Source organism: Lotus japonicus, chromosome 4 (assembly GCF_012489685.1).
Source record: "Lotus japonicus ecotype B-129 chromosome 4, LjGifu_v1.2".
Lineage (NCBI taxonomy): Eukaryota > Viridiplantae > Streptophyta > Magnoliopsida > Fabales > Fabaceae > Lotus > Lotus japonicus.
In genome coordinates, this window is record NC_080044.1 from 81741175 (window position 1) to 81755513 (window position 14339).

The 14339-nt window shown below is 34.5% G+C and overlaps 3 protein-coding genes across 3 annotated transcripts; 2 read left to right on the forward strand and 1 right to left on the reverse strand.

Annotated features, from left to right (window-relative positions):
* Positions 1 to 1484: 1484 nt before the first annotated feature.
* Positions 1485 to 2645, forward strand: LOC130711204 (protein OXIDATIVE STRESS 3-like). The gene is made up of 2 exons (XM_057560721.1): positions 1485 to 1933; positions 2289 to 2645. Exons 1-2 carry the CDS (start codon positions 1671 to 1673, stop codon positions 2536 to 2538), a joined length of 513 nt encoding a protein of 170 aa, XP_057416704.1. The 5' UTR covers positions 1485 to 1670; the 3' UTR covers positions 2539 to 2645.
* Positions 2646 to 4891: 2246 nt separating this feature from the next.
* LOC130711203 (probable pectinesterase 53) lies at positions 4892 to 9160 on the forward strand. Its single transcript, XM_057560719.1, has 5 exons — positions 4892 to 5440; positions 6184 to 6376; positions 6460 to 6666; positions 7351 to 7586; positions 8765 to 9160. Exons 1-5 carry the CDS (start codon positions 5073 to 5075, stop codon positions 8916 to 8918), a joined length of 1158 nt encoding a protein of 385 aa, XP_057416702.1. The 5' UTR covers positions 4892 to 5072; the 3' UTR covers positions 8919 to 9160.
* An 866-nt stretch (positions 9161 to 10026) lies between these two features.
* LOC130711202 (protein IQ-domain 26-like) lies at positions 10027 to 13178 on the reverse strand. Its single transcript, XM_057560718.1, has 4 exons — positions 12708 to 13178; positions 12019 to 12468; positions 11497 to 11706; positions 10027 to 11075 (listed from the first exon to the last, which is right to left on the reverse strand). Exons 1-4 carry the CDS (start codon positions 12765 to 12767, stop codon positions 10395 to 10397), a joined length of 1401 nt encoding a protein of 466 aa, XP_057416701.1. The 5' UTR covers positions 12768 to 13178; the 3' UTR covers positions 10027 to 10394.
* Positions 13179 to 14339: the final 1161 nt, after the last annotated feature.

Below are 14339 nucleotides of genomic sequence, written 5' to 3' on the forward strand. Positions count from 1 at the left end.
TTGAAGGCAGTTCATTGGAGGTGTTTTGACCTAAATTTGGTATGAAAGAAAAATTGAAAAATTTGATGAATATGATATAATGTACATTGTAGAAACAAAAAGGCAAATGAGATTTCAATGAAATGTTAGTACTACTAAGTTGTTTAAAAATAGAAAATGTGTCTTTATTATTGTTTTGGGCATGAAAAGTTGTGTCAAGTAATTCTAAAATCTCTACCCAAAAAATAAATTCTGAAATTAAAAAATACTCACATATTTTATCTCAACTAGAGCCCAAATATACACTCAGTTAGAGTAAGTCCAATTGGGCATACTTTTTGACAGGCTTAATACCTGATAGCGAGGCGGGTTGGACCCTTGCTTGAGGCCCGGTTGTGTTAACATAAAAAAAAAAGGGATGATGTCACTTTATACATCTTTCTCCATTGCTCATTTTATTTTTATATAGTGGTTTAATACTTCATCCTTTAAGTAAGTGTTTGGAGATTTAATTCTTGGCTTTGGTAAATAGAAAAAACTCATACCAAATGTGGTGATATCTTAATTAAGAGGAAAAAATAATATGGACAAACGGCTTTTACCTTTAAATATTTAATTTATATTTGGTTTATTCGAATTTTTGAAACCCTTATGATTTTATTTTGCAGTGTTTATGAACTGAATATTGAAACTCAAAGTAAGTCTCTTATCAAAATTGTTTAAGTTCCCAAAATTTATTGGTTGAAATATCTAATTTCTTAACCGTTTTCTCTTCTTCAAAACTTTAACCATAGTTTCTACAAAAAAATTTAATCTTAAGTTTCAGCATATTTTTGTCAGAATTTCATATTTTAAACTATAGAAACCATTTTCTACTTAAATATTTTAAAATTATTTTATGCAACATTTTTGTCTTACTTTTCAACTTAATTTTAAATTATATGTGTATTGAAAATATATTTATTCGAAACATAGATATTCCACCAAACAGAGGTTCCGTCAGTTCAGATTTAAGAACAAAAATATAATTTTTTTTGTTAAACAAAAATATAATTTAATAATGAAGAATGTATAAAAATGGATATTTATGTTAGATGAGTATATTTTAACCAATATATATAGCAACTTATCTGCACATATTTCACCCACATCGCACGCAAGAGAGATATGGACAAAAGCAATGAGAATATATGGCAAGAGAAATTGTGAATATACATATTTGTCATGACTTTAAGAAGCAAGTTAGCAAGGTTGGCAACATGGGGGACCGCAATTTCACATGCCAAAAATAAAAGGAGAGGTTTAAAGGGTGACTAAGGATATGGACATCTTCAAATTTAGTCCTTATCTGCTATCCTAGTAGTGTGTGTATATATAGAAGGTAGTATGAAATTTACACCATAACGTGATCTAACAATGACAAGGATTTAGGATAGAGTATTAATTGTAATTTATATTTCCAAGTAAGCAATATAAAAACAACAATCTTATCCAATTCTTCATGGTAATCTTCTATATATGCCCACACAATTAGTATATACTTTATCCGTTACTGATTAACTGAAACATATCATGCATGTAATCAGATTTGTAGGATTTATATATGATAGATAAGATCCCTCAAGGAAGGCCTATTCATAGAGGGGAGATTTTCTTCATCTTCTCATTTTTTTTCTCAAATCTTCCTAGAAATGAATGCAAAGGGAATCATGGATACTGGTAAAGGAGCTGGGAACGCCAATTGGTTTGTTAAGGATGATGATGCCTGTGAATCAACATCCATTGAATCTGTATCAGAAGATTCAAAGAACTCTGTGTGTTCATCATCTTCATCAGAGTTGGCAGATGAGGAGGAATCCTCTTCAGCATCTAATTTGTCAACATCCTCTTCATCATCACATTCAAATGGTCCTTTATATGAACTTTCAGAGCTCATGAGCCATCTCCCTTTAAAGTAAGCAATGGTGCATATCTTTATTTTCCCTAGATGTATGTATTTTCTTTTTTGTTAAGAGTGTTTGGATTGGGTACGAAACACAATCCAAAACACGGTAACTCTTCAAGCTAAATAGCATGTTTGGTTCTTTCTTTATGAGCAGAATCATTTTTAGAACCTAAAAACTACTCACAAAAATTAACTTCTTTTAATTATAATTGATTCTAATTTCAAAATCATTTACAGTTTTTTTGGGAGTGATTATATGATTTCTCATCACTGGACCAAAGAGGCTATACCTTGATCCAATTTCATTTTTGGAAAATGTTCTAATTAAAATAGTGAAGTACTTAGTTAACTATGACATGTGCAGGAGAGGCTTGTCTAAGTTCTATGAAGGGAAGGCTCAGTCATTCAGTTCATTATCAAGGGTGCAGAGCCTAGAAGATCTTTCTAAGAAAGACAGACCTACTAATCACAGAAAGAAAATGAAATCATGCAATAGCCACAGAATATCCTACACTCCAAAGGCTACAATATCAAAGAAATCTTCCAGAAGAGGACCATTTGTATCTGTACTAACTAAAAGAGGACCTTCCTTTGCTTTACACAGAAACTTTTGAAATCCAACATTTAAAAGTTTGCTTATGTTTCATGCACAAAATGGGGAAAATTTTGAATCCCTCAGTTTGGAAAAAGTCATTTTAACCATTACATATTGATTTTGCTAGTACATATATCATTACTATTTTGTTTACCATGGTCATGTATAGGGTCCCTCTGCTTCATTATTCTTAATTAACATCTAAAATGCTTAAAATTTAATTTATACACATTTAAGTTAAAATATAATATGACATGAATAGAATCTTCCTTAAACAATTGAATCTTTGAAGGTTTAATAAGTGTACGTATGGTTTTGCTTCTAGTCCGTAGAATTGATTCTGTTGCTGGCTCATAAGCTACAGTGAGTTACTTCTTAAAATAAGAATTGATTTCGTACTCATGTGTGAGTGCACGTTTGTATACACTATGCACGGTAAAAAATCAGTGTGAAATTAAAATCAATGTCGACAAAAGCAACTTAATTACCTTATTTTTCGCAACTGCCCACCATGCTTATGCGTCTCATTGGATTCGCTGATAAAAATCAGCTCGGACTTGTTTGCACTGAAGCATAATTCATTCACGGGATCATCATATTAGTTGTCATTTAATAATCAGTGGGTCCTTCAATTAGCACTTTAAATCCTTTTTTCTCTTCCCTAAAGCTTTGGAATTTGGCTCAACTAATAGGCATCTGAACATTTCTATATCTTTTTCACTGCATTATTATTTCTGAAACAATTAAGTTTGAACTTGTTTTACGATGATAACTTGATAGTTGATATATACTTAGCTTACTGCTTACTCTTGTGCAACAATGATCAACCTATCATAAATGTAGAGTTCTTACTTGAATGATGGTAGTGAGATCCAGGACAAAGTAAACAAACAATCTACAAAAAATAAAAATAGTACTTGCTTACTACAAATTTACAAAAAGATAACAAGGGAAGGGAGAGTGATAGTCCTTCAGATCAACTTCAGCAGACAGTAGTTACTGATGCCTTATTATGAGTTCTTGCACACCATTGATCATATGTTTAAAAATCCTTTCTACAATTAATTATAAAGTTAGAACCAACTCTAATTAAGGATAAATTTCTATAAGTGGCTTCTGAGTGCAATAATTGATTATGAGAAAAAAAAAAGCTGATCCAACATGCTATGAAGTGATAACTTGCAGCTTCAGTGTTGTCTTGTTACTTCTGCCAAGTCTTCCTTGGGAGCCCCACAGTGCTTCTCTGATTCACCAAATACTTGAAATTTAGAATAGGGAATCAATCAAAACCATTAATTGTATTCAACTAGAAATAATCAACTAAACAACAAGAGTTTGATTATTTATATATATGACTGTCCAACTATTGGGCGGCCATGATTCAAGTTAGGTACTAGAAGAAGACAGCTGAAGAAAAATAAAAATTAGGATAGTTTGTTTGTGTGTGATTGGCTCAAAATTCAGAACCTTACAATCAATTCTGATTGACTAGAGTCACTTTTAGATAGATATAATATACTCCCTCCGGTCCTATTTATAAGCAACAAAAAAAAAATTCACATAGTTTAAGAAATGTAGTTAAACTAGATAAAATGCATTAAATTTGTCTTAAATCAAAATAAACTTCCAAAATTACCCTTTGTTATTAGTGTTGGAAAGTGAGAAAGAGAGAGAATAATTAATGAGACACATTTTACAAGTTAGAATTAATAAGGACATCATTGGAAAAAATTAATTAATATAGCTCAAACTTTCATTTGGTTCTTATAAAAAGGACCAAGATTTTTCTTCTCTTTCATGCTTATAAATAGGACCGGAGGGAGTAGATTTTATGAGAAGTTAAAAATAATAGCTTTTGTGGTGAGCAACATTATTGTGTATCAAATCATTTTATGATAAATACAACTAAACATAAATAACTTCACTCTCATCTTACTTTTATAATAATCAATTTTTCCAAAACAAGTTGTATCAAAAGTCATTCTCACAATGCTGATTCAAAACAAAAACACACATGTATGATTTCACGATTTGCACATAATCGGAAGTTAATACTTGTAGCTTCCAATTAGAAGTAATGTTAGTGCATTTCACCCTGAAACCTATTACAAATTTTTTCATGCTAAGTTACTAATTTCAAAAGATTTTTTTCTAAGATCATTTGTACACAGGAAGAAGAGAGGGCTCACGGGCAGCACCCATACAAACAAACAAGGACAACAACAAAGGAGAAGTGACATAACAAAAAAGAAAGAAAATAAACTTAAAAGAATGTTTTTATAAGCAACAAAGAGGAACCTGTCCTGTGGCTTAAATTGATCATATCTCTCTCTCTAGACATCACTGGATGATACACCCGTGACCCTTCTCTCTGTCATTGATTCTCTGATTCAGCTTCACTTTCCACTCCCCACATATAAACAATCAAGTACTCACTAACTTGTATATATAAATAAACCATACCACAACACAACCCAATTTATGTACCACTTTATATTTTATAGTTCCATACTACATTATTCACTTATTCCTTAGCTCACATTCTCTCTGAGAATGTTAAACTTGCATTCCATTTTCTATGCTTTGGTTGTTCTTCTCCTTCTTCTGCAGAATCCCAATACAGCATGGTGCCATACCAAGGGAATTCAAACAAGGCATTTTTCAGGGAAAGGATTATTATCCACCAACATGACCCGGGTCCAAGATTCAGAACAACAGTTCATGAAATGGGTGAAATTTGTTGGTGGTCTTAAACACTCTGTTTTCAGGACAGCCAAAAACAAGCTTTTTCCTTCTCACACTCTGCACGTTTCTAAGAATCATGGTAAAGGAGGATTTTCATCAATTCAAGCAGCCATTGATTCTCTTCCCTTCATCAATATTGTGAGAGTGGTCATTAAGGTCCATGCAGGGGTTTACACGTAAGTATTAGTATTATATTTCTTATTGTAAGAACATGTTTTCATCAGAATCAATTGTGATAACACGCCACATAAGTTTCACATTAGAATTGAATTCCGTGACATTCTGGTCTTTTTATTTCGTGTCCTTTGTTTATGACCTTGTCTAAGTATACTTTCTTCATGTGACACATGGGTTTTGGTGTTTGTCCTGTCTACATTGGTTATTATATTTTTTGTTTTTGTTTGCTAGAAAGTGATAATAACTTGGTGTCCTTTTCCTTCTGGTGTAAATTCTGTGATAATTGGTCTTTGAGTAATGAAGTTTTTGCAGCTAATGAACTATCCTTTCTCTAAGCCTTGTCCTCCAAACTTTTTACCCCTTGTTTTCACAACTAGGAATTTTCTAGTAGCACGTTTGATTTCATAATTTGTAAAGAATTCAATACACTTGTAGTTAATAACTAGAAATGATTATAGAGCTATTCAGTAGTGATATTTAGACATTTAAAAAATACAAACACTCTAGAGACTCCTCATTTTTCTCCGTATCTTTCTTTTCTTATCATATTAATAATATATCATATTTGTTATTTTTCTCTTATCTTTTTCTTTTCTGATTTTAAGTGTTTGTTGGGTGTCCGCATATTTAGGAATAATTTTGCTAGAGCATTTTACCATGTAACCAAACAAGTTGTTCTATGTTTATTGCTGTGACAAGTTGTGAATTTGCTTTTATGTTCTTTTTTAAAAAACATTTACAGGGAAAAAGTTAACATTCCTCCTTTGAAATCCTTCATAACCATACAAGGAGCAGGTGCAGATAAAACCATAGTTCAATGGGGTGACACTGCACAAACACCTGGAGGGCCAAAAGGCCAGGCACTAGGAACATATGGTTCTGCAACTTTTGCAGTGAACTCACAATATTTCATTGCCAAGAACATCACATTCAAAGTAAGCAACAAGCCCAATTGCTCTGTTTCCATTTTAATCTTGACTCTATCTGTTTTTTCACAAGCAAAAAACTGTGGATACAGAACACTACCCCAGTTCCAGCACCAGGAGCAGTTGGAAAACAAGCAGTGGCATTGAGAATTTCAGCAGACAATGCAGGTTTCTTAGGCTGCAAATTCTTGGGAGCACAGGACACACTCTATGACCAAGTGGGTAGGCATTACTATAAGGATTGCTACATTGAAGGCTCTGTTGATTTCATTTTTGGAAATGCTCTCTCTCTGTTTGAGGTTAGATTTCTCTCCATAATTCACAGCTGTAACCTTGGATTATTGCTCTTACATTATTTGAGGCTTTGTACTCTACTCTATAATTAATTTAAACCATATCAGTATTACCTAACCAATTTTCATAAAATAATCTAAAAGGAATCTCAATTGTTCCTTTCTTTTATCCACTCAATTAGGCTATTTTCAAAATAGCTAAACAAAATCATAATATGAATAATGTTTATTGTTTTAAAAGTGTTAACGGTTTTGGTCTTGGTCGACAACCATCTGACATATACATTAATGGTCATTTTTTTACCAATATTGTTGTTTACGGTGGTTAAAAACCGCGGCTAATCGTGTTTGGATTCCCGGTCACAAAATGTCAAACTCACTATGACACATCAACCATTTGATCTAAAATCGGAGGGCTCTCATTTAAACAAGTTGATTTTAGGTGTATAATAACCTCTTTAAAAGATCTAATTTAGGTCAAATGGTCATGAACCCTAGTTATCATCAAATGCGCGATTTCTTACGGCAGGAACCCGGGTCCTTGATAGTCATAGAAGTGGAGTATTTTCACCTTTGAGTTTCTCATTACTCCTGAGGAAAATGCATGTGTTGTGTTGAAACAAAAATGTACCTAGCTCCCTAAGTCTTGTTGTAATTGTGTTGGTAAAAAACATGTTGTGTTATTGATAGGGGTGTCACGTGCATGCGATAGCACAGAAAGCAGGGGCCCTAACAGCTCAAGGAAGGAACAGTCTATTAGAAGACACGGGTTTCTCGTTTGTTCACTGCAAGGTCACGGGCTCAGGGGCACTATACCTTGGAAGGGCTTGGGGTCCCTTCTCTCGTGTTGTCTTTGCTTACACTTACATGGACAATATCATCATTCCCAAAGGCTGGTATAATTGGGGTGATCCCAACCGTGAAATGTAAGTTCATCACTCCCCTCATCATATTTTCTTAAATTCACTGTAGTCACAATTTTGTAGTCGTCTCATTAGCCTTTTGATCTTTTTCTTTTGTATCTTCCGGGTATCACTATGTGCGAGTGTCTACATATCATAAATGTATAAGATATGACCGGTGAATTTAAAGGGAGTAACCGTTTCATTCATGATTCCAGAAAATTTATAAACATGGTAAAGGTGAGAGTTTTTTTACTAGGATTATCACCCATCTCACTAAAAGGTTATGTTTTGTGGTTTCTTTCTGAATAACACTTTGAAGTACAACCCCTTTTGCACTAATTACTAGCATAGCAGCAAGTCACAACTTCACCACCCCTTTTGGTTTCTCATCCTGCTTCTATCTGGAAAATTTCACACTTTATAAATCACAACTAACATCCTACTTAAATCTTCAATGCTTTTAAAGCTTCTATAGCAAGTGACAAACATACCCACTTAGGCACTTAGAGTCAGCATCCATCATAATTCTCCATCATTGCATATCAGAATAATGAATGCGTATATTCTCTTGATAAAATAAGGGTAAAGTGTAGAGTAAAGTGTAGCGAGAAAGATGAGACACGTATGGATTCCCACTTTAGCAACCTCTACACTTTTGGTGTAAATCTATGTGTGATGCTTATGCACGTTCATACACAAAGGACTAGAAAAATGAACTTTCTGAAGATTAAGAAATTAGTATGACTTAATGCACGTGTGACAATTGATTCTAAATATAAAATCAAGGTAAAATCAATTATGGGAAAAAGTTTTTATGAGTAGCTTCGATGTTAGAACTGAAGCGGCTCCCCATAATTGATTCTAAGACACACTATGTTTAGGTACACAGTGAAAAATCACAATGAGACCAATCACAATGGACAACCATAAACTAAGTGAAATTGCTTCTATCCAATGTTTTCCACCCTAAATCCATGCAAACATGCTGTTTGCTTATATATATAAGGAAAAGCATCATGCGTATAGGGTCTAAAAAGATCTACCTAATCGTACAGCTTGATCTATTATATATCTTTATATGCTATACTATATAACTAACTAACTATAGAAACATTGGCATGCGCATGTGAGTGCGTTTCTAATTTGTTTCCATGTTTTTGTATTCATTCTACTTTGTGGTCCACTACCACCACCACCAGGACTGTATTCTATGGACAGTACAAGTGCTCTGGACCAGGAGCAAGCTTTGCCGGAAGAGTATCATGGTCGAGGGAGCTCACTGATGAGGAAGCTAAACCATTTATTTCACTCAGCTACATAGATGGCTCTGAATGGATCAATTCTTTCTTCTGATTTGAGATGAAAAATTAGCTTGAGTGTCTCTACTGACAAATTTTTTTATGTATAAATATATAGAATAGTTTGATAGTGTCTTTCAGATTTCTCAATCTCTATTTCTTGATTTTCTAATAAAAATACAAACTTAGTGCTATAAAACTCTCAGTATACGCGAGGTTAAGAGAGGAATTGGATCTACTTTGTGGATCTAATGCAGGCAACATTACCTTACATTTATTTAAGAGATTGATTTCACGGCTCGAGTCTGTAACCGTAAAATCACACGACAACAACCTTATTGTTGTGTCGTTACTAGTCATCCAATAAGAGCACAATTTTAGGAGTTATCTAAACCACATCCGACGTGCATTTAAGAAAACAAAGATGTAGCTTTACCCTCACATTCAAAATATGAAGCAATTAAAATAAGCTTTGGAGACACATATAACAGGAAACGGTCCAATGATGCTAAGTGATGAGTCAGGACTCAGGAGTAGTTAAACTGTGTTCTCTGACATTATAGATATTCCCTCAGAATGACTCACCTAGAATCAAATTCCCAATCATTATTTGTTAATTTCAGTTGGGATTTGAATAGGTTGATCTAATATGTAATTGTATGTGACTCAAATGGTTGGCAAACAATCAATGCAGCTTTGCTGTAAAACATTTTGTGCTTTCAATGATTTGTCAGCAAAATACTTGATAATCCTCAAACCTTACATCATCTAATAATCATGTTACTCCACTTTATAGATGTACATAGTATCTTTCAAAAAAAAATGATGTAAATAGTACACTATTTTTTCGAAAAACAAAACAAAATGAAGCCTTAATTTGCACCTCACAAGAAAAAGGAAAAAGAAGAATGTTGTTTCCAGATATTAAAACAGATAGAATTATAGTTTGAGACATGTTCTAACATCATTTTCAGACCCTTATCTCCTCTTTTCCGCAAACAAGTTGTTTCCATTGGTTCCTTATTTTCTCTTCACAGGTCTTGTTTGGTGTTTGTTTTTATCACTTGCAACTGCAAGTCTAGAATTGAATGGAGCTTTTTACTTTATGCAAGCTAAACTAAAATAAATTGAGAAAAGATGAAAGAGTTGCCTAAAATAAAAAAGAAATCAAATGAATTACTCTTACACTTGATTATAATGACAATACATGAAGATAATTCCATGACCAAACTTTTTGCAAGTTACAATGGGGACCTCTTAGTTCTCATTGTTATCCTTCTATTTTGTCTTGATTCACCTGTTTCCTACCCACCATATGTCTTCAAATTGCCAATCATGTGGTGCAGAAAGACAAAGCTATTCCCATTAATACTAACAATGTGAAAACTGAAAAACCAAAAGAATGCTAGCTTTCCCATAAATGCCTCTAATATCATGTTTGGATCAGCTTAGTTTTTCTCAGAAATAAATTCTGTTACCCAAAAGCTACTTACAGAATCAACTGTGGAAGAATTTCCGATAAGTTCACCAATCACCATCTAGTTTTGTCTGTCTCCCTACCAAATTCAGTGGATTTCTCAAGCTTACTCATCACAGCATTCTTAAAACTAATAGCTTCCTGAATCTGTGAGCAAGACCTCTGCATCCGAACCCCGCTGAAACTACTCCTAGATTCCATCAAATCAGTGAGGGAAAGCCTCTTCTTCGGACCGGGTTCCGGGCGTTGCTTTGGAGCACTATGAGATCTCAATTTGGCCTTGAAAGACTTAGTGCTTGCCATGTAATTTGGAAAATTGTTGCCATATTGCCCAATGAAGAGGTTTTCAGTGCAAACAGTTTTAGGTGTCAAAGGTGCAGCTACAGAACCACCACAACTACAAGAACTTGTGAAGCGTGGAGTGCTTTGTGCTGTGGAAAACCTGCACTCTTCCCTTGTTAGGCCCCATTCTGATGAGTCATGGAAATTCCTGTTATCTGAAGGTGCAGGGGTGCGAATTGTGAATGGGAGAGGAGAGTGAAATGAAGGGTCTTCGCCAAAATCTGAAATTGATGTGTTGCTCCTGCGAGATCTTGATTTTGGCCTACTACCATTGTCCACTTCCACTATTTTGGGGCTCCCATCAACACTGTTGTTGGTGTTATCAAAAGAAGATGATAGCCTTCTGCTGTGGATTGGAGCTGTGTGCTCACTCCTATAGTCATCAAATTTCTCCTGCGAAAGATTATATTCAACATCAAATCATCACTAAGTGTATGTTTGGTTCCATCAGGGACCTCAGGAACAATTCTCAGTAGGGAAAATCACTTTTAGATGACAATATAAATGCTTGTGAGTCATCTTGAAGAATTGACTCCAGTCCAAGAGTCAATTATGATAGAAGGTAGAAGCTAGAGAGAAAGTAATTTTTGCGTTAACATAATCAATTATGAGATTGTATTACTGGACTTCATCCAGAAATCCCTTTTTTCAGAAATGTATCTAGAGTCTAGACATAATTAATTCATTTTCAGCTCACTTTTACCCCAATCAAATATGTGACAACACAATCAAATATGTGACAACGCCGATCCAAAAGACACTAAAGCAAACACTATTCAAGCTACAAGATAGTGTAGAATCTGAGATATTGTACCATGGATCTTCTTGCTAGTGTTTGAGTCCTGTATGCTTCATTCTTTGAGCTCATGAGTCCACGAGACTTCTGAGACCTTACCATGGCTTGAGCTCTAATAAGAGCCTGCATACTATGCAGAGTTGCTGTTGCTTCCTTCCTCACCAAGTACCCTCTCACAAGTGCCTGCAACTTGACCAATCCTTTTAAGGCTCTCAATGCCTTCCTTGCCTGTTTAGAAACCCATAATCAATTTCAATGTTCCACAATTCCTCAAGAAAACAGTAAAGAAGCAGCATGTATTATCAAGATTTCTGATATGAAGTTCTAAATAAGTTATGTTACATCTAATCTAACTGATAACTTGGTTCCACAGTGAAATGCTTAAAATCAGTTTTAGTTAGAAGCTATAAATCTTAGCTTGTGAGTAAGAATTGTTTGCAAATCATGAGACCAGACATAAAGTGAAGCTAATAAAAATTGAAAGCCAAGAATTTGTGTCTATAGTTGGACATGATTAAGAGAAGTGCAAGCTAAACTTACTAAGTATCCTCTAAAAACTGTTTGAATCTTGACAGCAGCCAACCTTTGATGTCCACCACCGAACATGGTGTCTCTACCGTGGCTGGTTAGCCGAACTACCGCCGCGGCAGCCTGAGCTGCAGCCACAGCAGCATCCGCGGCTGCTGCTGTGGCTGCAGCGACCGCAATAGCATGCTTGCTTTGCTCCGTCTCAGATTCGGAGTAGAAGGATTGCAGCCAAGCAGCCTCTGCTGGTGAAATGTTGGGTGGTATGGTGGTAGGATTATGACATAAACCTTTGGAATCTCTCTCTGAGTGAACATGAGGAGACCCTTTGGTGGCTGAATTTGAATTTTCTTTGTTCTCTTTGTCTCTCTTTATCCCAAACAAGCCCTTCAACCACCTAGTGGCTCTCCCCATTGGTTGTGTGAATTGAGGCTTTGGAATTCTGCAAGTTTGAAGAAGTGGAACCTACATACAAAAACCAAGTCACAGTTTTTAAGACAAAAAATCAAAATGCCTCGTGAAAATCTGCATTACATGACAAAAACATGCCTCTGGAACATGCAGGGAGGGAAGAAAGCATGGTAAGAAAAATCAAACATCACTAAAATAATGAATATAAAATATAATAGATCGAGAGAGAGATAAGTGTGGCTTGTTTGTTTGTAGTAAAATAATCACAGCACGAGAGAGAAGTGGTAACCCACCTTGGTAGAATCAAATTCTCCAAAGGAAAAAAGCAGTTCAAAAGTTGAATGTGAAAGCATCAAAATTTTCCACTGAACTGAGAATGAAAAGAAGAGAAGAAAGTGAAATCTCTTTTTTCATCTGTACCCCTGAGCGACGTGTCCTTAAAAAGTAAGATACCTCAGTGTCCTAAAATGTCTGACACACTCGTGAAGAGTTTCCTAATTTATACAGTTCACTGTATCACATATCAACTTCCTCTGTTTTCCTCTGTTTCCTCTGTTTTCTCTGCAACTGGTTCACACTCCACCCCCATATTTTACTCTTTAGCTTCTAGCGAATGAATGAACCAGTAATGTATCATTCTATTTTTCTCAGTCTCTCTTCAGCTTCCAAGTCCAGAAACCAAACAAACAGGTTCTTAACTAGTAAACAGAAAACGAATAATGCGTCCTTCTTCTTCTGCTGTGTTTTCAAAATCAAAGCAGAGCCAATAAAAGATAGCTTTTAGATGAATAAATTTTGTTCTTTTCCTCACCCCAACAGCTGTATATACTGCACTCTGCTTTTTTATTTTGTAACTTTCTCTTTCAATGTTCTGTTTCACTGTTCTCTCAATTATTTGTGTACTAATTCTAGCTCTACAAGAATTTTACTGTCCTTTTTCTGCTACTTTCAAATCATGGCTTCTAATTGGTAATTACATATAGTAGGGTCCTCTCTCTACTAATTTATTTTTACATAATAACAGCTTCAATGATCATTCAGTAAATGGTTTACTCTAATGTGTGCAATTGTGAAACCATACATCCTAAGCATAAGCCAAAATTAAGATTTTGTCATTGAATGTAAATCCATATTGCAATAAACCAAAATTTAAACAAAAAGTTGTTCAAAAACTAAATAGCATTTGCTTTCTTAATGAGGTTTGGAACACATTTTGTGCTCATTGCATTAAATGTTTGTAGCGATTAAAAACCACGGTTAATACATATGTCGATTGAATATGAACCAAAACCGTAAAATCATATGTTCATGGGTTTTTTTCACTTTCTTAGTATAGTTTTCAAAAATAATTAAGTACAAGTTTTTTTAATTGCCAAAGTAGTGTAAATTGCGAAATGCCTTTTTTTTTAATAAAATCACCATTTCTTGATGTGGTATTTTTTATTTTTGCTTTTTAGTGACGGTAACTTGTCCGTCACAAAATTCTAATGAATAATACAAAAGGAACTAGAGACGGAACCTTTGAGAGTGAAGTTTTCAGTCAAGGAGTTAGTGACGGAATAAAGTTTGGGACAGAAGTTGCATCTGTCACAATATCCTACTCAATAATTGAAAATGAACTGCGACGGTGCTTTCCGAGGGATAATTCCGTCACAAAGCTAGCGACGAATTTTTCTGTGACGGAAATCTTCTCTCTCCTCTTTCGGTCGCTAATTTTCTTTTATATTATTCACAAGATTTTGTGACGATTTCTTTTCCATCGCTAATAAAGTAAAAAGAAACATAAAAGAATTGTATTTGGGTATTGAAAACTACAAATACAAACTTGGCTGTATGTACTAGAATTCCAGTACTTTTGCTGAGTGGAAAGAAACAGATGCAAACAAAATTAGGCAGAGCACATCGCCATTCCTGATTATTGTGCC

Excerpts from the sequence above, each read along its gene's own strand:
- LOC130711204 (XM_057560721.1), top strand. The coding sequence starts at position 1,671 with ATGAATGCAAAGGGAATCATGGATACTGGTAAAGGAGCTGGGAACGCC. Across the intron at positions 1,934-2,288 it reads ATGAGCCATCTCCCTTTAAA|GAGAGGCTTGTCTAAGTTCT; the intron begins GTAAGCAATGGT and ends TGACATGTGCAG.
- LOC130711203 (XM_057560719.1), top strand. The coding sequence starts at position 5,073 with ATGTTAAACTTGCATTCCATTTTCTATGCTTTGGTTGTTCTTCTCCTT. Across the intron at positions 6,667-7,350 it reads ATGCTCTCTCTCTGTTTGAG|GGGTGTCACGTGCATGCGAT; the intron begins GTTAGATTTCTC and ends TGTTATTGATAG. Across the intron at positions 7,587-8,764 it reads GGTGATCCCAACCGTGAAAT|GACTGTATTCTATGGACAGT; the intron begins GTAAGTTCATCA and ends CACCACCACCAG.
- LOC130711202 (XM_057560718.1), bottom strand. The coding sequence starts at position 12,767 with ATGCTTTCACATTCAACTTTTGAACTGCTTTTTTCCTTTGGAGAATTT. Across the intron at positions 11,707-12,018 it reads CAGTTTTTAGAGGATACTTA|GCAAGGAAGGCATTGAGAGC; the intron begins GTAAGTTTAGCT and ends GTTTCTAAACAG. Across the intron at positions 11,076-11,496 it reads CACTAGCAAGAAGATCCATG|GAGAAATTTGATGACTATAG; the intron begins GTACAATATCTC and ends AATCTTTCGCAG.